General features: G+C 37.4%; 1 protein-coding gene across 4 annotated transcripts in view; it reads right to left on the bottom strand.

Annotated features, from left to right (window-relative positions):
* Positions 1 to 19,571: 19,571 nt before the first annotated feature.
* kirrel3a (kirre like nephrin family adhesion molecule 3a) overlaps positions 19,572 to 21,708 on the bottom strand; it is a 178,222-nt gene continuing 176,085 nt past the window's right edge. For 2 of the 4 annotated variants that reach the window (XM_051120605.1, XM_051120607.1), the window contains exon 16: positions 19,572 to 20,876. In XM_051120605.1, the coding sequence (XP_050976562.1) occupies positions 20,412 to 20,876 (465 nt within the window). In that variant the 3' untranslated portion in view covers positions 19,572 to 20,411. The remainder of the gene's footprint in view (positions 20,877 to 21,708) is intronic. The other 2 variants (XM_051120606.1, XM_051120608.1) reach the window with 2 other exon arrangements.

Here is a 21,708-nt window from a genome sequence, read left to right as displayed (position 1 = left end):
AGCAAAAATAAAACTATCAAGTCCTAAAAGTAAAAACCCTCTGAAAAGACTTCAGAGCTGCTTTCTATTCAGAGGGAGTGAATCTTGTATGTGCAGGCAATCAAAAAAGAAAATGTGTTGCTGTCTAAGCTGAGACAGGGAGGGAGATCAAGAGATCATGTCACACTCTTTTTTGTTTTTTTTTTTAAAGCTTGCCAACACAAAGCCTGAAGGTCAAATCAAGCCTGGCGTCTAATCACTCATCCGGTGGTCGTCTGCTGTGATTGGTGCCCCTGAGGTGAGGGCAGGGTCTTTCACGAAATCCCAAATACCAGAGCAGAATTATTTGTTTAGTTTATCCGGATGCCACCTGAATGAAAATGAGCACTTCTGATTGGAGGAGAATTGCTTGAAGGGGAAACCAAACGCAGAAGGCACACACACATAAACCTGCACTGTTATATGCATATTTGCCTGTTAGAACAGAATGTTTGACATTGATGAGACATCTGTGATGTTTTGAAGAATAAACTTTTTCTCACAGCCGCATGGGTGTAGTCATAATAGTCATCGTGAAAACAGTAGATGCGGGTTTATGTTGCTCGTCTTCACCTGTGCGAGTGTCTGGGGTTTCCTGGGAAATGTGAAAATCCAATCTGATAAATTGTTTAGTGGCCTATGTGAAACCTGTCACTACAGAAATACTGATGGAAGGTGTTTTAAAGCTTTGCTACATGACTCATGATTATTTCATATCATAACATGGTCTAGGGCCATTCTGAGCATTGCTTAATACCCCAAACATCATATTCTAGGGTGTTTAAGTCAGTAGAAATCAATGCTACCATTGACCGAACAACCTGATATTTTTGATCTTTTGCTTTAAGTACTCCAGCATCTTCTATATTTTCCATTAGAGAACCTGGGGAGAGTTCATGGGAAGAACTGTAAAAATGTTGTTGGCCTAAAAAATATTGCCTTCAGCTTCCTTATAGCTTGGAAAAAATAACAGTATATAAGGAATCTGGGCTTGCAGAACTCCACAGAACATTTCCATGGAAATATTTGACATTCATTAAATTCTACAAATCCGTTGCATGTGTTTATTACACAATATTAATATAAATAATTTTAAAATCCATACACATTTTAAAAAATAAGGGAAACCAGGGAAAAGAATTATATATATATATATATATATATACACATCATATTTGGGCTAATTTGATTAAACCAATAACACTATTTTTCTCTGAGCTCTATTTATTTAATCGTATTCAAATCAATTTAACATAATTCCACAAATTTTCCCCAAATCAGCACAAGAAGTCTAATAATATTCTGCAAATTAGTAAGCAGCCATCTAGCAGACACGTTTATCCAAACTGACATGAAGCACATGTATTACAGGCCTTGAAAAAAGGTGTTTTATAATATCTAGAGAAAGCTGGCTGTTAGCAGTCACATTAATTTGCAGTTTTTCATATGGCACAGGAATTATGCAAAGTGCCTTGCTCAAAGGCTCATAATGGCTCACTCCATATGAGGCTTGAACAAGCAACCTTCTCATTGCCAGTTCTGATCTGTAGCCACGCCATGGTGAAACATATGGCCAGAAGTCCTATAATCCACTTTGATGCATAATTAAACCCGTGTCTAAACCAACAGTGTGACCAAGAACCACTGAACAAACACTTGGCCTGTAGTGACACACACACACACACACACACCCACACACAGACCTAGAGCACATACTGACATTCACATGGCCTGAGACAAAATCTGGATTTGCTTTTAAAGAAACAAACACAGGTTACAGAAACGCAGCATGTATGTGAATTAATCTTTTGAACTGGTTCTTTTGAATGATTGAGTTGAACTGATTAAAATGACTTGATTGTAAGAACTTTGGAGAGTTTAAATTGTGAGACTGATGAATCAAATCCAAACAAACACAAGATCTGACCTTTGTTATATAATCAGTTTTAAGGGGTTCCTGTAAGAAAAAAGACAATGTAAATATCTCACAGAGACTCTTAGGGAGTTATGACTCAAACAAATCAGCGAATCAGTTAAATGAACTATCCAAAGCATCCAACCTGACATTCAGAAGCACAACGTGTATGTGAATGAATCACTCTTTTAAATTCTTTTTTGTTTCTTTAGAATGAATCACTTGATTGTAACAACTTTTGGGAGTTTAAACTGTAAATGATGAATCAAATGCAGTCATGCACCATTTTTGCTATATAATCAGCATTATGGGGGTTCCAATTAAAAAAAGCATGACTCTCAGGGAGTTGACTCAAATGAATCAGTGAATCAGTTAAATTAACCATCTAAACAAACCAACCTGACATTCACACAGCCTGAGACCAATCTTCTTGGTTTTGAGGTAAAACATTTACAGAAACACAATACGTATGTGAATGAATCATTCGTTTAACCTGGTTCTTTTGAATGATTCAGTTACACTGAATTGAATCACTTGATTGTAACAACTTTTGAGAGTTTCAAGTGTAAATGATGAATCAAATGCAATCAGAAACAACTGACAATTTTTGTTATATAATCAGCGTTAATGGGATTCCTGTTTAAAAAAAAAAAAAAACATAAATGAAAAAAAGCATGACTCTCAGGGAGTTATGACTCAAACGAATCAATGAATCAGTTAAATGAACCATCCAAACAAACCAATCTGACATTCACACAGGCCAAGACAATATCTGTTTGGTTTTACAGAAACACAATGAATATGTGAATAAACTGGATCTTTTGAATGATTCACTTGAACTTATTCGCATCACGTAACTGTAACTTTTGACTGTTTAAACTGTGAGACTAATAATTAATCGAATACAATTTAGAAACGCAAGATTTGTAAATCTTTGTTATAGAATCTGCTTAAATGGGTTCCTGTAAGAAAAAGGAAGAACATGTAAATGTCTCACAGAGACTCTTAGGAACTTATGGCTAAAACAAATCAGTGAATCAATTAAATGAACCATCCAAACAACCCAATCTGACATTCACATGGCCTGAGGCAAAATCTGTGTTTGGTTTTGAAGAAACAGTTACAGAAACACAAGGTGTATGGAAATAAATAATTATTTTAAACAGGTTATTTTGAACTGAATCACTTGTAATGACTTTTGTTTAAATTATAATTCAAATTAAATAAAAAAAAACAACTGATAATCAGCATTAATAAGGTTACTGTTAAAAAAAAAAAAAGAGTTATGATTGAATTGAATCAATCAGTTCAATGAACCATCCAAACAGCTGAATGTCAGACACTGTTGAACCAGGTGTTTTTAACAATTATCTCAAACTGTAGTCACCAGTTGGTAGCCTTGGAAACCAATTTAATTCATTCTGCTCTTCCATCTGATTAGAAATCAATTTGAAACTGACTTACGACTTTTCCACACCGTTTTAGAAATGCTGAAGCGGTTTTGCCACTGCACAACCAATCTTTGGCATTAGACGCCAGCGGCCCAGGTAATTTCCTTTTCAAAGAACTTCGTTTCAAGCCACGGGTTCATCTGTGCAGACAATAAGGAAATTCTTTCACCTCAGTCCATTAAAAAAATATAAGCCACGAACACAGCACTCATTCCTAGAAGCACTGCTCTCACCCCGGCTTTTAAAGCTAAACCTTCATTTTAAAAGGCCCCATACCCTTTACTTTAATTAAAACCCAAAAACCCAACGGCACAGAAGCGCAGCACCTAAATCAATGGGGAATTTAAAAGGTTGAACCTTTTTATTTAGGAGATTTTTAAAAGTCAGGGTGATAGAGGATCTTTCCGAGATTTGATGCTCTGTTTTCATCATGTTGGGGAAATGCCAGTCTTTTATCTGCGCAGTCATTGACATCTCTGTTTCAGTCTGACGACTTCCAAATGAATCCATGTAAATCCCTCAGCTGAGATGAAACTGTAAAACATGCTCGTGAAGAACTGGATTAGCATGAATGCAGCTTTGTATGCCGCCAGCGTGGGGGTCGACCCATGCCGGCATTTTCCAAATGTCAATAAGCGCACGGTGATTTATCTTTAAGTCTAGTTGCAAAGTGCCCCGTGTCAATAACAGCTGTTGATGGAGCGTCTGCTCATGTGCCTTCTCAATGGCTTATAATTTATGTAGAACATAAAATACACAAACAGACCACGGCTGATCTGTGGGTCAGCAGAACCAGAGCCTGTGTCAAAGATGTAATTGAGACCTTTGAGATTGATGTCTCGCATATTTCTCCATAAAAAGGCCGGTGAATTTTATAAGCTACCATATTTCTCTGCATTTGTATTGATTGTAATTTTCTAATTTTATCCAGCTGGAATGATTTATCATATTTTTACATGTCTGCATTGGACCTACGTAACGGTCTCTTACATACACCTCTCCAACAATTAACTTCTAATATAGAATTTCTTCTTAACAAATAACTTCTAACAAAATGCTGCATGCTAGCAACATGCTGGTTTAAACAATGCAACTCATGTATTAAAGAGATACTTCACCTAAAAATGAAAATGCTGTCATTAATTACTCACCCTCATGTTGTTCCAAACCCGTAAGACCTTCATTCATCTCTGGAACACAAATCCGTAAATGGTGATTGAGTGTCAACAACACTGACTGAAATTTAATGACGTCAATGCTATAATGTGATTGGTTATTAAGAGACACGTGATCCAAGTTACGCTTTCTCCAATAGTAAATAATACACCTCATTCTCGGTGCGTTCCAAATGGGATATATCGCCCTCCAAAGGGCACTTCGTAGTGAAAACAATCAGGGCCGCCATATTGAAGGGTTGTTCCAAACGGAAGTGCTCAAAACTGGACATTTCAAAGGGCCATTCGGAATGAAGGATTTCGAAGGGTACAAATGATGGACACTTCGGGCCCCCATGATTCTATTGCGCTGATTCTTTCCATAGAAGGGCACTTCAAGAAACAGTTGTTTGGTCCCCTTCAACCCTTCGAAGCTCTTACTCCAGAGGGTAAACCCTTTGAAGGGATTAGGGCATAGGGATGAGTTCTTCCGAATGGAACACATGGCCTATAATTAGAAAATCTCTGACTATGCTTTCTTACCGGAAATAACGTCACATTTATGAAATGCGAAATATAAACCACACAAACCAACGTGATAAATATAATGACACACAATGGAAGATTTGAAAAGACAAACTGTTTTTTAGTATAATCAACATAAACACACATGGCTAGACAGGTAATGAGCACATCTAATTAACATTTACAATTTAATATTCAGCTAAAATTTTGTAAGAATATGTAATAGAACAATGTATTTAAAAAGAATAAAAAGATAATATCAAAATGAGATAGGTCCTGCCTGTTGATTATAAATTCCAGCAATGATGTTCTACAATGTTGTCCGTTGACGCTGTACGTAGTGATGTCACTGGAATTCTAGTCCCAGTGAGCTAGGGGACTTACTAGTGACTGAATTAGTGTACACGATATACTGATTCACGAGCTCGGGGGCTAGGGAGCTGATTGAGATGCACCCAAAGTTTGCTGAAATCACGTGACTTTGATTCAAGCTCCAAACCCCTGATTCAAAACAAAATGATTCATAAATGTTTTGGAGCTTAGTTTAGAAAGTACCTGTCACTTAAAGGAGAAATTTACTTCTAGAATGAAAATTTCCTGATAATTTACTCACCCCTATGTCATCCAAGATGTTCATGTCTTTCTTTCTTAAGTCAAAAAGAAATGAAGGTTTTTGAGGAAAACGTTCCAGGATTTTTATTCATATAGTGGACTTCAACGGGAGATCAACGGGTTGCTGACGTTGATTCAATATTGATTCTCAAAGGCCATAAATTGATCTTTTCTGTTCAGCAAACATATAAAACAAGATCTGATCAGGGTTGCCAGGTTTTCACAGGGTTCCCCTGGTAAATTCGTATTTCTGGGCTAAATATGACGTTATTGGGGTCGCGAACATCAAAAACAACCCGCGGCAACAGTAGTAAAGTTGGCAACACTGGATCTGATTAATGTGAATCTTGTCATTGGTCTTCTCCACTAGATGTCATCCACTTATTTACCTTGCGCGATGTTACAACAGAAAGCCTGTCATTCATTCAGTGCTTATGGCGGAGATACTGTTGACAAGAACCAAGAACAAAGCAATATGCGTGATTTGCAATGCTCAGGTGAAATGCTATAGTAATACTACAAATCTGCAGAAGCATTTGACATCACACGATTTCCGCAATAAATGAATGAATGGCGGATGGCGCGACACATGTTTGTTTACCACACACACACAAACACACACACACACGTTTGTTTTTGTGAATTGTGGGGACTTTCCATAGACTTCTATAGATTTTATACTGACCAAACGATATTGTCTATCCCCTAATCCAACCCTAACCCTAAACCTAGCCCTCACAGAAAACATGTTTGCATCGTTACACTTTCAGATAAACACCATTTACTATTTTTAATAATTTTTTAACATTGTGGGGACCGCAGGCCAGAAATTTCAGGTTTTACTATCTTTGTGGGGACATTTGGTCCCCACAATGTAGCAAAAACAAGTACACACACACACACACACACACACACAAAAGCGCGGACAGCGTTCGCTGTATTTTCAGCTCGTCTATATGACGATATGAGCAAATAATATCGTCTCCAGCCGCTCTGAAGCCCCGTTCACACTACAAGCGACACGCAGCAACAAAGCGACGCGATCCCATTCATTTTTAATGGAGAGCTGGCGATTTCCGGCGACAAGCGCAACATCGAGCTACAGCGACCGTTGGCGACCATGTGGGACGTGTCCAGCGAAGCGACAAAGTTCAGAATCCCTCAATTTTATGCAAATGAAGAGCAACTTTCAGGAGCAACAGCCAATAGGAAAGAAGACGGTAGAGCTCATGTGATCGTTCTCCTCTCAGCCATAGATAAACATACTCAATGAAAACAGTAGGCTCTGCTTCTCATTCGTTTTTGTTTGTATGTACAGATTTAATTTATATTTATATTATATTTAGTCTTTTGCCTCCAAAATGTTTGAATTTAGCGGCAAGAAACCTGATTCGCTGTCAAGGCAACCAGTAGTGAGAACGCCCACTAGCAACCTCGTCGCCAGCCTCTGGCAACATGCAGCGACAGAAGTTGCTGCTAGTGTGAACGGGGCTTGAGAGTCACTTCATTAGCATTTTACCATTTGACTTGAGAAAACTACAATCATATCACATACACAGCACTTGCAAGTTCTTAACGGCAACCCATCAAAATAAAAGTTTACTTTAACATTAAGAAACTGTCAGAACTAGATTACTATTTAGCAGTCTTAAGACTTAATGCAGCAACATTGCTACTCCTACTACAACTTCTACTATTAAACATTAATAAATCTTTATTTTTAAATGAGTAATCACATTTGTTTTCTTCTTAAGTTTTACAGTAAACCTCTGTTGTGCAGCACTTTGCCAAAAAATAAAAGGGCTTAATAAAGCAATAAGCCCCAAAAAGTTGGGTAAAGCACAGAATGACACACACCAAAACAAAAACAGACATTCTGACACGGAAAACACATTTCAAAATAGAATAACTGGCTGTAACACTTTTTTTTTTTTAGCCACAGACACAAAGGTAAACAAGCGTCTGCTACTACTTACGTGTTGCTTCTGTGGTCACTAGCGCCATTAGGGTAATTATTATGGTTTAGACATGTACAGTAATATCAGAACTATAAATGTATAAATATAAAATATGAATATAAATATAAAACGTTATTTTCATTATTGTAATGTTAGCACCCTGTGTCATAACTTACATTAATATGTAGAGACTTCACAACACCTGAACAACGTGCTAAAACACAATAGCATTGTGTTGGCTTGAAAAAATGTTTAGTTGGTTAAAATGCTGCTCAAATGTTATTATGAATCCAATAACTTCAAGAAGGTGAAGAAAAAACACCCACTTATTCTCGCTCTCCGTCTCTTCTTTTTTAAATGCTGATAAAGTCAACCTAATTAGTCTGTGATTGTGCAATCATGAACAATTATTGGACCGTCCTCATGTGCATAATACAAATGACAATTAATTACAGATGGTAATTGTCAGCGTTTGGTTAGCGAGCAGGTATCATGCCGTGAGGTATGTCAGACCTCATCAGGAGAACGAGACGGGATTTGCAGCTCATCGGCTTTCATCACGCGTGATGAAGCCGTCCATTGAGGGAAGTGGGTGTTTGGCTGCTTGAGCTCTGTAAAGTTTGTTTTTGTTGTGTTTATTATGTTTTTTTTTCTCTCTGTTGACATTTTGTGGTGCTATTTAATAATAATTTATCACACTGCAACTATTTGACTCATATGCTAGTATTAGGTTTGTCCTGAGGGAGAGAGCATTTGAATTTAAATCTCATAATATGAATTATACTGTCAAATAAAGGTTTAAAAGATTTATGCTCTGCAAATAGGAGCTGCAAAAAGACGACTCATTAAAAAAAAAAAAACAACTCTTTAATTTTTCAAGATCAATTCACCACTTCTGAAAGAGTGGATAACCTTAAACATCCATCTTTAAATAAATCATCACCTTGGCATCAACAATGCCGGTCTGAGATTGAGAGATATTTTATTGATCATCAACAGGGCAGTTAATGCAGAGGTGTTTGTGTCGCGAACAGAAATGAAACCCCAAGAGACGTTACAGAAGGACAGACTCATTCAAAACGCAATCAAGTTCTAAAGCAGAGCGAGCCAATTAAAACTGGAGTTTTACAAAAACATCTGTGTGTAGACCATTATGGTCATTATCTGTGAATAATGATCAATCCTCTTTCAGCTGGAACGAATGACTCATTTATGAGTAATTTTAGCTGTGTAAAAGCCTGGATATTTTGTGATTCTTCAGGTCAACAGACAGAACAATGGAAGCTAAAAAAGAAAAATTGACAAGCATATTGATTTGTGAGGGTCCTTTGGAGACCTTGGAGACAAAATGTCAGAAGTTAGTTTGCCATCGACCTGCAGCTCAACTGCCTTTGATATTAATTACACAAGGCAAATAGTTAAAGCAATACTGAGCCTGTCCATCATGCTAAATGTCTCTCTAGAATGGGGATAAAATCATTAGCCCATGTATGGGTTTCCTTTGTATGCACTAAAACCCGGATGACCGAGTGTGTTTGCCAAAATAGGGCCAATATTACATACAGTAACACACTTTAATCAGACTGTGTTATGACATTTTTACACAAAATTAGATTAAAAATGCAAAATACATTTAGCTTTTGGAAGCCATTAACGAAATTAAAAATCCAACATGGCCACTGTATTTTAGCGCTTATAGTTTTTGTTAATATTTTGCGGTTTTAATTGTAAAGTTTTACAAATTTTTGTATGTTTAGTAACAGCTAGTTTGTATTTTTAGTTTATATAGTTTTAGTTATTTCAGTACTTAAACTAAACGAAAAAGAGAATTTGCCTTATCAATTAGCTGAAGTAAAATCAATCAATCAATCAATATATATATTTTGTGAAGAGGCAAAACTCTCCAGTATGAGGAGTTCTGTCATATGATACAAATATTGCATGTATGTGCGAAAAAAAGGTGAAATCTACAATCGTTTACGCCCTTAAAAAGTGCTTTTTTTAGACAGGCAAATGTCCTTATAGACGCTTGTCGTACTTTGGACCAAGACTGTGCACAGTGATTTTCATGTTGAGAGAACAAATGGTTATATAGGAATAGCCATTTTTATGTTTTTTTTTTCCCTCTTATAGTACCACCAAGTGGGCAAGCCCCATGATTTTTTTCCTGTGACCTCAGATTGAGCTCTTACATAAGTGTTATGAGTTTGCCAAAGATATCTCATTCCTTTCAGGAGTTATAGGCATTTTACTAAAAGTGGCCCTGCCCCTTTAAAACGTTTTTGGTGTCCCTTTGTGACTCAAGAAAAGAAAAGCTCAACTTTTTTTTTGATAACTATTGATATTCACTCTCCAGAGAATCTTTCTGCACTGGTTTGGTTCCGATCGGGTGAAAAACCTAGGACTAGTTCGCAAAAGTAGGTTTTTCAAAAAATGCAAAATACCCAAAAATTTCATGATGGGTGAATCCAAGCATTTTGTCCGACGTGAGCCAAGGATTCCAACGTCATAGACACTTGAGCCTGCAGAGTTATGAGCGATTTAATACTTTTGATCACAGTAGTGCCCCCGTCAGGCCGATTGGGCTAAGCCTTAGTGGCGTTGTCGACGGTGTGAGTACTACCATCCCACCAAGTCTCAAGTTTATACGACTTACGGTTTGGTCTGCATGATTAATTTTACGTGGAGATTGCTGATCCTTGGCCATTCTAACAGTTACATTAGGGTTTCAACGCTACACGCTCCTAACCCCTAAAAAATAAAAAATAAAAATTGCAACTGTTATTATTTGTCTCATTTGTCCCACTGGAAATGGACAATCAAATGTATTGTGCCACACTTTGACTAATGAATTTTGTTTTTCTACTGACATTTAACCATTTTATTAGATATGGGAAAAGTCATGGAAATTAATAAAACGTTAAAAGGTCATGGAAAAGTCATGGAAATTTTTTTCTAGTCAATATGCTTTTTTTCTAGTCATCTTTTAGATAGGACATTAGATAGGACATCTAAGGACATCTAGGACATTAGACAGGCCCCAAAAGGACCCGACAAGAACAAGCACTCTGCAAATGACAGGGCAATGCACACAGTTCTGAAATCATATCATTTTTTAAAAAATAATTTGATAGACTGCACTCAAAAAAGTAATTTCTAGCAGAAGACTGCTAGCATAACTAGAAAAAAACATAGTGTCTATAGAAATTTCCATAACTTCTCCATGACCTTTTAACATTTCATAGATTTCCATTGCTTTCCCTGGAGTGAAAATAACGCTTTTGAAATTCCAGGATATTGTAAATCCTGATTGTGGGACTCCATCCAGGTATTTTCATGCACACACAGAAAATGTACGTACTGTAAAAAAAAAAAAAAAAAAAAAAAAAAAAAAAAACAGCGTAACAGAACATATCTGTTCACTTTTTCCACAAAACACTTTTTGTTTGACATACAAAGACTGAATTTTCTCAGTTTATGGCTTTTTTTTTTTTTAGTGATAGTTGTAGGCAAATGATTCATATTTTAACTGTGCATGTGTGAATCTTCAGACAGTGGCCCACTTATTTGTTATTCTCTGAGTTTTCTTTGAAAGGAAATGATGAATGAACCAAGCTGAGTCGCTCTGTCACCTGATCCATCTCTTTTTTCCCCTGTTCTCCGGGAGCTCCGCAATGTTTCTATTTGCCCTGCTCTCAAAAAGGTTAAGCAGGAAAGTCAAGCATTCTCGTTTGACAGCTCCGACACCATCAGCGGCTCAGAGGTCCCTTAACCTCGTTCAGAGCAGTTTAGCAGAGAGATGATCTTGAAGAAATCACCTTATTCTGCTGTCATGTGATGCTCTGTGTTTCTGAACTCATCTCAGCTAAAGGTTGCATAGTCATTTCTTTCCATTTTGTGACTTCCTTTTGCCATATGTGCAGCTGGGAAAAAAACAACAACAATGACAGGAGATGAGCAATTTTGAACTGATTCGTTTTTTAATATTTTGTGTTGTGCTTCTAATTGCTTTGTGCTGTTGTTGAGCAGCAGGTTGATTCTAAATGACACTTCAATGGTTCATTACACACTCACGAAAAAAAGTTTTCTACTTAATCATCAAGATGTTCTCAAGAAAAATAATCAGTCAAAAACAGGGTTATTGTTGTTTTGCAAATTTCATTTTTCAAATTAGTTTTAATGGAGCATAAATAGTTCTTATTTCATTTATACTTTCTGAAAATGATTTATTTTGTTTTTATTTACTATAGCATAATAGTTGTAGTTTTCATCACCAGCACCACACATTGTTCCATCTGTCTATGATACATAAAAATACATCAGAAACTGAATATTCAAAAATACAGTTTAAGTTCACAAGCTTAAAGGATTACTCCACTTACAAAATCATCCAAGATGTTCAAGTTTTTTGAGAAATACATTACAGGATTTTTCTCCATATAGTGGACTTAAATGGTGCTCAGCCAATTGAAGGTTAAAAAAGCAGTTTCAGTGCAGCTTGCACAAAGTGCAAACGTGCAAGAAAGCTCAAACACCCTTTACAAAAGAGGTAAAACAGCAATGTAGGACGTTTTTGAAGCGAGGAGAAAATGAGATGGGAATTTTTCGACATACCCTAACTGTCTTGAATCAGAGTGCAGAGCATGTGCATCGCAGAGCTAGACAAGACAAGCATTTGTCGTTAAAAAGTGTACAAGTATTACGTTTTTTAATTTGAAAATGATCGTTTCTTTAGATAAGACCCTTATTCCTCGGCTGGGATCATTTAGACCCGTTTAAAGCTGCACTGTAACTGCATTTTCAACCTTAAATCCGTTGAGCACTATTTAAAGTCCACTACATGGAGAAAGATCCTCAATAAATCATAATTTCTTTGCGACTGAAGAAAGAAATACATGAATATCTTGAATGACATGGGGGTGAGTAAATTATCAAGAAATTTGTAATCTAAAAGTGGTGACATTTTTTCTCTGTCTTCTGCCTTTGACAGCTCAGTGTAGATGTAAATACCTTTTTTTAAATATATAGGCTATTTTAGTTAAATTAATTTTCACAGCTAGTTCACATTGACTTTCACAGCTACAGTACTTCATTATTCACAGCATCAATTAGGCTGAATTAGAAATGTTTATTTATGTCTGTTTATAATACATGAATGCTAATTTAGAACTCGAATGCTAATTTCAAACAAAAAAGTGTTATTCTCGGAATTAACATGGATCAAAATCAATAAGCACTGTAAAAGCACGGTTTATTATCTCTAATGATTTTAGTTTTTACTGTAAAGCGTCACAACCGTAATAACTTTGGGGTACAAAGACAATAAATCACGTACTTTCGTAAGTATTTCTTCTCTTCCTCTCAGATTGTTTCTGTTATGAATTTTTTGTCCATTTAAGCGCCCAGATACAGCATGTCGTTCAGGAGGAAGGAGTGCAGATAAGCGGCCGGATGAAGCTCGTGTTTGTAGCGATGTTTCATCATACATTCAGAGGCTCGAATCATTTTCCTGCAGGTTTCGCAGAGCGCAGGATGAGGAATGACGACATTTATTTAGGGCTTCATATGTCATATTTCCGAGGCTCGCCGCATGCTGTGATCATCAGTTTCAGAGCGTTTGGAGGGATATAAATGTGCATACTTGTATCTTAATTTACATAAACATCTCAGCATCTGCTGTAAACTCTGTCATCGCGAGCGTGCCAGCGCGCGGGCCTGTGCAACTCTGACCACGCAGCGCGCCCGTGCCCGCAACCTCAACCTCACGTGGGCAGCGGCGATAAAGTTCAAGGCACGAGCTAAAAAGTTGTGTGCAGTGTGGATTGGGGTAAATTGAAGCATTAAGCTGCCATCACTTCTGGCCGTGTGCAGAATCAATAGATGCATCCTGAAAGTGGCTGCAGAAGTAATTTACTCAGCGCTGGTCACAACAGATAGGCAAATTCAGCTCCAGCACTCAGGGCTCCCACACACACAGCGCGGGCTGCTGAAGAATGTGCTGATGAAGGCTTTTCCAAATAGCTGCACTTACGAAGTGTGTGACTAGACTTTCGATTAAGATGACAAAGCCGGAAGCAACAAGGACTGTAATTTAATCCAGTCCAAACACGAGGCTCTGTACCTCGAGTAAGATCATCCTTTGAAGTCCATTTAGTTTCAAGATGGATCCGTCGTGGTCGGGCCAACCTTTAAAAGCCAAGATGATGGATTAAAGCCACAGTAGAACTCATTTGTATAAAGATGTTTGGAGGGTTTATGAAATATCACTAATGCTATCGCGGAGAGATTATATCAGGTTTGCATTTCCTCCACCCTGAATCTGACTGCTGCTTTATTCAAGGAGGGCTTATTCAGATCAAATTTAAATAGGGCGATCTTAGTCAGTATCATTTTGTATATGTATTTAAAGACTTTAAAGTAGGCATATTCCACACTCATGTATACATTAGCATTTAGGTATCATGAACTAATAACGAACAACACTGTACAGCGTTTAAGAGTAGCTGAATTATAAATACAGGCTGTAACCCGAGGCTTTTCGGTTCCATTCCTGAATTCAATTCCAACACTAATTAAACACACCAGAACCAGCTAATCAAAGTTTTAAGGATAACTTCATTACTACAAGCAGGGTTTTTGATTAGGCTTATACCTAAAATCTGCTGGCTGTGGCCCTCCAGGAACGTAACTGAATGTCTATGAAAGAATCAGCTCATTAGAGTCATTCGCTTGTGAATTGACAACCCTGGCCACACTGTATGGTTTTGATTCTTTGAAAGAACCACCTCACGCGAGTCATTCATTAGGAAATCAAACTACCCTGGCTAAGCTATATGTGTTTTGATTTCCCAAAAATAAAAATAACTCATGAGAGTGATGAGTCATTCAGGAACTGAACTACCCTGGCCATCAGATTTCTCTGGCTGCCTTTTATGTTGTTTATTCACTAAAAAGAAAACTTGTGAAAGTCATTTGTCCGTCAATCAGACTATCCTGGATGCGCTGGAAGTTTTTGATTCACTAAAAATAACCAGCTCATAGAGTCATGGTGCTGTATGTTTTTGATTCACTAAAAAGAACTCATATGCTACGCTTCTTGTTTGTTGAAGCATATAGCTGGAGAGGATAACTTTTTAGCATTTCTACATTTATGTATGCCTTTAGGTATCATGAAATAACAATGAACAATATTGTACAGCTTTTTTAATGTAGGTTAGGGGTAGTTATTAACACAGGCTACTTTATAGCCCGTAATCCAGGGCTTTTCAGTTACATTTGTGGATTCAATTTCAATCCTAATTAAACACCCCAGAACCAGCTTATCAAAGTCTTCAGGATAACTTAATTATTACTAGCAGGGTTTTTGATTAGACTTATAACTAAAATCTGCTGGTTGTAGCCCTCCAGGAATGTAACTGAATAACCATGAAAGAACTGGTTCCAAGTCATTCGCATGGGAATCGGACAACTCTGGTCACGCTGTATGGTTTTGATTCTTCAAAAGAACCGCCACATACGAATCATTCATTTGAAAATCAAACTACCCTGGCTGAGCTATATGTGTTTTGACTCACTAAAAAGAAGTCATGAAAGTCATTCGTTCAGGAATTCAGCTACCCTACCCATACTGTACGTTTTTGGCTCACCAAAAAGAACCAGCTCATGAAAGTCATTCCCAGACTTCCCTGGCTTCCTTTTATGTTGTTGATTCACTAAAAAGAACCGACCGTTCGGGAATCAGACTACACTGGATTCACTAAATAGAACTCCTGAGAGTCGTTCAGGAATTGGACTACCCTGACCATATTAGCCTATATATTTTTGGCTCACCAAAAAGAACCAGCATATGAGAAGCATTTGTTTTGGGAATCAGATTTCTCTGGCTGCCTTTTATGTTGTTGATTCACTAAAAAAATCAGTGCTGAAATGGTGCTGTATGTTTCTGATTCACTGAAAATAACCGACTCATATGAGTCATTTGTTCATGATTTGGACTACACAGGTGTCAAATGCTACACTTTGTTTAAGCGTAACTGACTCACGTGACTCATTAATTCGGAAATCAAACTACCCTGGCTGAGCTAAATGTGTTTTGATTCACTAAAAAGAACTCATGAGCATCATTTGTTCAGTAATTGGATTACCCTGGCCAAACTATATATCGAGAACCAGAAAGGCCAACTTTACAGGGGGGCCAAAACAAAAACTTACCATAGTTTGATCTGACTTTGTGTACTGACTTTAGTCGTTTATAATAAAAATTTGTACACTCATGGATGACAGTATTTCACAGTAGAAAGAGCTCATCAAGAGCTTTCATTTGACATATATGAAAAGTTCAGATGCAAAAGCCGTTAAGTACGTCTGACATTTTTCTTTAAAATGAGCATTCCTTTCTGGCTACTATGTATAGGTTTCTATGTAAGTACTGGTACTTCTCAATGGGTTGAAGCTGAGATTCAGCGCATTTAAAGTGAAAGTACTTGATGAACATATACTACATATATACATATATATTGATGAACATGTATACATATACATATAACATATATGCATCTCAATAAATTAGAATGTCGTGGAAAAGTTCATTTATTTCAGTAATTCAACTCAAATTGTTAAACTCGTGTATTAAATAAATTCAGTGCACACAGACTGAAGTAGTTTAAGTCTTTGGTTCTTTTAATTGTGATGATTTTGGCTCACATTCAACTAAAACCCACCAATTCACTATTTCAACAAATTAGAATACTTCATAAGACCAAAAAAAAAAAAAAAAAAAAAAAAAAAAAAAGTTTTAGTGAATTGTTGGCCTTCTGGAAAGTATGCTCATTTACTGTATATGTACTCAATACTTGGTAGGGGCTCCTTTTGCTTTTATTACTGCCTCAATTGGGCGTGGCATGGAGGTGATCAGTCTGTGGCACTGCTGAGGTGGTATGGAAGCCCAAGTTTCTTTGACAGTGGCCTTCAGCTCATCTGCATTTTTTGGTCTCTTGTTTCTCATTTTCCTCTTGACAATACCCCATAGATTCTCTATGGGGTTCAGGTCTGGTGAGTTTGCTGGCCAGTCAAGCACACCAACACCATGGTCATTTAACCAACTTTTGGTGCTTTTGGCAGTGTGGGCAGGTGCCAAATCCTGCTGGAAAATGAAATCAGCATCTTTAAAAAGCTGGTCAGCAGAAGAAAGCATGAAGTGCTCTAAAATTTCTTGGTAAACGGGTGCAGTGACTTTGGTTTTCAAAAAACACAGTGGACCAACACCAGCAGATGACATTGCACCCCAAATCATCACAGACTGTGGAAACTTAATACTGGAATTCAAGCAACTTTGGCTATGAGCTTCTCCACCCTAGGACCTTGGTTTCCAAATGAAATACAAAACTGTCTCTCATCTGAAAAGAAAACTTTGGACCACTGGGCAACAGTCCATTTCTTCTTCTCCTTAGCCCAGGTAAGACGCCTCTGACGTTGTCTGTGGTTCAGGAGTGACTTAACAAGAGGAATACGACAACTGTAGCCAAATTCCTTGACACGTCTGTGTGTGGTGGCTCTTGATGCCTTGACCCCAGCCTCAGTCCATTCCTTGTGAAGTTCACCCAAATTCTTGAATCGATTTTGCTTGACAAGCCTCTCAAGGCTGCGGTTCTCTCGGTTGGTTGTGCATCTTTTTCTTCCACACTTTTTCCTTCCACTCAACTTTCTGTTAACATGCTTGGATACAGCACTCTGTGAACAGCCAGCTTCTTTGGCAATGAATGTTTGTGGCTTACCCTCCTTGTGAAGGGTGTCATTGATCGTCTCCTGGACAACTGTCAGATCAGCAGTCTTCCCCATGATTGTGCAGCCTAGTGAACCAAACTGAGAGACCATTTTGAAGGCTTAGGAAACCTTTGCAGGTGTTTTGAGTTGATTAGCTGATTGGCATGTCACCATATTCTAATTTGTTGAGATGTGAGTGAATTGGTGGGTTTTTATTAAGTGTGAGCCAAAATCATCACAATTAAAAGAACCAAAGGCTTAAACTACTTCAGCCTGTGTGCACTGAATTACTGAAATAAATGAACTTTTCCACAACATTCTAATTTATTGAGATGCACCTGTATGTGTGGAGAGCGTTCACTCTGTATCGTTATTTCATTTTTGACCAAGATGGCTTTTGGAGACTTTTGATGAAAGTCAATTGTTTGGGAATCAGACTCCCCTGGCTGAACTATATGTGTTTTAATTCACTAAAAAGAACCAACTCATATGAGTCATTTGTTCATGATTTGGACTACACAGGTGTCAAACACTACAAGCTTCTTGTTTAAGCGTAAAACTGCTGAGGATAACTAGCATAATTTTAGAGGAATTGTAGTTGCTTCGTTATTATTCCTCAGTGCACAGTGTTTTTATTGAATTTCTATTGAATTTGCTTTGTCGTGACCCTAAAGATTCAGCAGTGAATGCAGATCCTGGAAAGGCAGCGAGAAACATACTGTTCATCAGTAATTTATGTTCATGCATAATACATCAAAATGTATGTAGAAATGAACATTATCCAATATTAAAAAAGGCTTTAAAATGGTTATTCATCATATATAATGCATAATATAATTTGAACAAATTAAACATTATAAATTGCTACTTAAGTCCTCTCTTTAAAACTCAGTTAAATGATCATTGTCCATCCTATCACTCATCCTTAAAATAAATCCTGTTTTTGCTACTGTACTGTTACGTCTCTACATATAAAATGCAATGCAAAGTGAATAAAACCCATCTGTTCTATGCAAATCTGACATTGTCTTAACAGTTGTGTAGAGTGACAAAAAACGTACACTGTAAAAAACAATTTGTTGAGTCAACTTAAAATAATTTGTAACCTGGCTGTCTTAAAATGTTAAGTTCAGTTTACTCAAAAAAAGTTTATTCAACTTGAAATGTTAAATTATACTAAGTGACAACTTAGATATTTGAGTTGAATCAACTTAAAATTTTAAGGCAGCCGGGTTACTTACCCATCTGTTAAGTTTAGCAAACACAAATTTCTTTGTTACTTAGTACAACTTAACATTTCAAGTTGACTAAACTTATTTTAGTTGACTGAACTTAAAATTTTAAGGCAGCAGGGTAACACATTATTTTAAGCTGACTTGTGAAATTGTGAATTGTGTTTTTTATTTTTTACGGTGTAGTCACTCATGTTTATTATTTTTTATTTTTGATAAAATCCGAGAGCTTTCTGACCCTGCATAGACGGCGGAAAGGTAGTAGTTTGGAAAGACATGACGGTGACTAATTACAGAATTTTCATTTTTGGGTGAGCTATCCCTTTAACTTGGATATTAAAGTTATCTAAAAAACTTTAAGTTGTTATATCTAATTGCAGCAGCGTTTTTAAGAAGCATTAGTTAAAACTTTCATAACTTAAAGTTATCTTACAGCATACATATTTCAGTTGGTACATTTGCGGTGACCTGCTGTTGACATAATCCGACTTGACAGGAAGTCCCTCCTTTCATAAAAAAGGTTGATGAACCAAAAAAAAAGAGAGGCCGCGTCAGCTTTAATGACCACAGAACATCCTTCCCACACACTGTTTTATTCAACACTTATTTTGTAACCATGATTATTTGATCAGTGTAATTGCTCTGATGCACAGCTCGAGTTAAAGTTTCACTCTGAACGTTCTGCAGGCTCATCCGTCGACGGGAGGCACTTCCTGCATCAATTAGGCGATGTAAACGTTTACGCCAGACATTCAGAGGGCTGCGGGAAAGAAAAGCTTACTTAAAACAGTGAGCTTAAACATATGGCAGCCTTAAAATAAACAGAACAAAACAAAGAATTCAATCATACTCCCACCAGAATGTGGAGTTTATGCCAGTGATGTACAGAACAACAACAACAACACATTGTTGGAGGTATAAAAGAAGCGTCTAACAACAGAGCGTCTGATTTCACAGGACATGTACGTACATAAACGCATTTATTAACCATGAAGTGTTGAAACGATCAGCTCACATTTAATACGTGTTGAGAAAATAAAGTACTGGGATTTACATTCTGGTCTCTGGCATGTAAACACTATGTTGTCCGCGTTAGCAAAGCTCCTGAAGAACTCTCCACACATGCAGTTTGGCCGTGTGTGTTTTTACACATTCGCATTATGCTGAAAAAAACCCTCCAAAGCATGAAATCGTAAAGACGAGAGACCACATAAGGAGAAAGATGTAATTAAAAAACAGTTTAGTGCACACAAGTGAGATCTATCTTACAGAGTCTTTAGAAAAGCACAGAATGATAATTTTTAGAGACGACCTCCGGAGGATAATTCATCCTCGTTTAGATCTCTTTATCAGCAGAGAAACACTACGGTTGGCATTGAACAGACACCCTTGTGCTTCGGGCCACAGTAGAAGAACTGCAAAACGGCCCAAGTTTGGCTCCTCGTTAAAAAAATGAACACAACCCTCAAGGTTCTCCCACAGTTCCAAGTTCCTGCATGGAACAGATTAGATGGGCTCACCGTGATAGTCTATGGCGACTGTGTGGATGGACTCCTGATTGTCATGTTATTGAACAACATCCATGGTTTGGCTTCCCCTGTTTTCAGTCTTCCAAAGAACATGAGATCTAAAAAACACATTACTTTTCAAAATATACAGAAAAATGAGCTTGAGATGTCGGTACTGTCTTTCCGAGCTTGGATTTGTTCACGAATGATGCATGAAGCATAGGTGACTCACCTTTAGTGTTTGTCCAAAAGCACGCATGACGTTCAAACCTCTAGTTAAACGTGCGTTTGCATTCGTTTCTGCAGCGGTCGAGTCAGGTCCGAGTTCTGAGACGACGACTGAGAGTAGTGGGACGAAGACGACACTGAGGCTTTGCTCGTTTTGTCGAACTGCACGTATCCGTCCTGCTTGCTGTAGCTGCTGACGCTGCTGTCGCACTGCGTGTCCTGGAAAGAGCTGGAATCGCTGAGCGATCCCCTCTGAAACTCACGTTCGCACAACTCGATGGAGCTGCTGCCCATTCCCAGTACGAAACGCTGGCTGTAGTCGTACAGGCGGTTGGGACCGGCGCCCAGTGTGTTGTAAATGTTGGTGTAAGACATGCCGGTGGGGACACGGTGTTTTCCGAGGGTCGCTGTGGCGGGGTTTCGGACTTCGGCGTTCTGGTTGGCTGTCAGGGATATGGTCGGGGTCGGCTGTTCCTTGAATGTGTTCACGCTGTAGTATCCGTTGGTCGGATCCTATGAGACATAAATACATTTAATCGATCACTGAATTATTTGCACTATTTTTATTCAAATGAGCCATAGGAAAAAAAGTAACAGTGACTTCATTTTCATATACGTGGCATTTTATCAGCACATATAACATAGGTTTATGGAAGCTTATTCTAACCAGGTAATTGCGACTTTTTATCTCACAAATCAATTTTTTTCCCCTCACAAATCTAAGAAAATGCGAGATATAACTGTGACATATACATGTAAACTTACAACTCACAATTCTGATCTCTTTTCTGACTTTTTTTTTCAGAATTGTGATATAAAATTGCAATTGTGAGTTATAAAGTCAGAACTGAACGATATAAATTCACAGTTATGACCTTTTTTTCAGAATTGCATAATACAAACTATCAATTCTTACTTTTTTCTCAAAATTGTGATATAAACTCACAATTGCGACTTATAAAGTCAGAATTGCGTGATACAAACTATCAATTCTGACTTTTTCTCCCCAAAACTGTGACATAAAATCGCAGTTGTGAGTTATAAAGTCAGAACTGCAACATATAAGCTCACAATTCTGACTTTTTCAGAATTGCGTGATACAAATGTAAACTCACAATTTTGACTTTTTTCTCTGAATTCTGTTACAAATTCACAATTGCGAGCTATAAAGTCAGAACTGCATGAGTTAAACTCGCAATTCTGACTTTTTTCTCAGAATTGTGATATAAAATCGCAATTGCAAATTAAAGTCAAATCTGCGAGATATAAACTCACAATTCTGACTTTTTCCTCAGAATCGCAATTCTGACTTTATAACTCAATTTTGAGAAAAAAAGTCCAAATT

The sequence above is a fragment of the Labeo rohita genome, chromosome 10 (assembly GCF_022985175.1).
Source record: "Labeo rohita strain BAU-BD-2019 chromosome 10, IGBB_LRoh.1.0, whole genome shotgun sequence".
Lineage (NCBI taxonomy): Eukaryota > Metazoa > Chordata > Actinopteri > Cypriniformes > Cyprinidae > Labeo > Labeo rohita.
The sequence above is the reverse complement of the archived record's forward strand: the minus strand, read 5'-3'. Positions and strand labels throughout refer to the sequence as shown.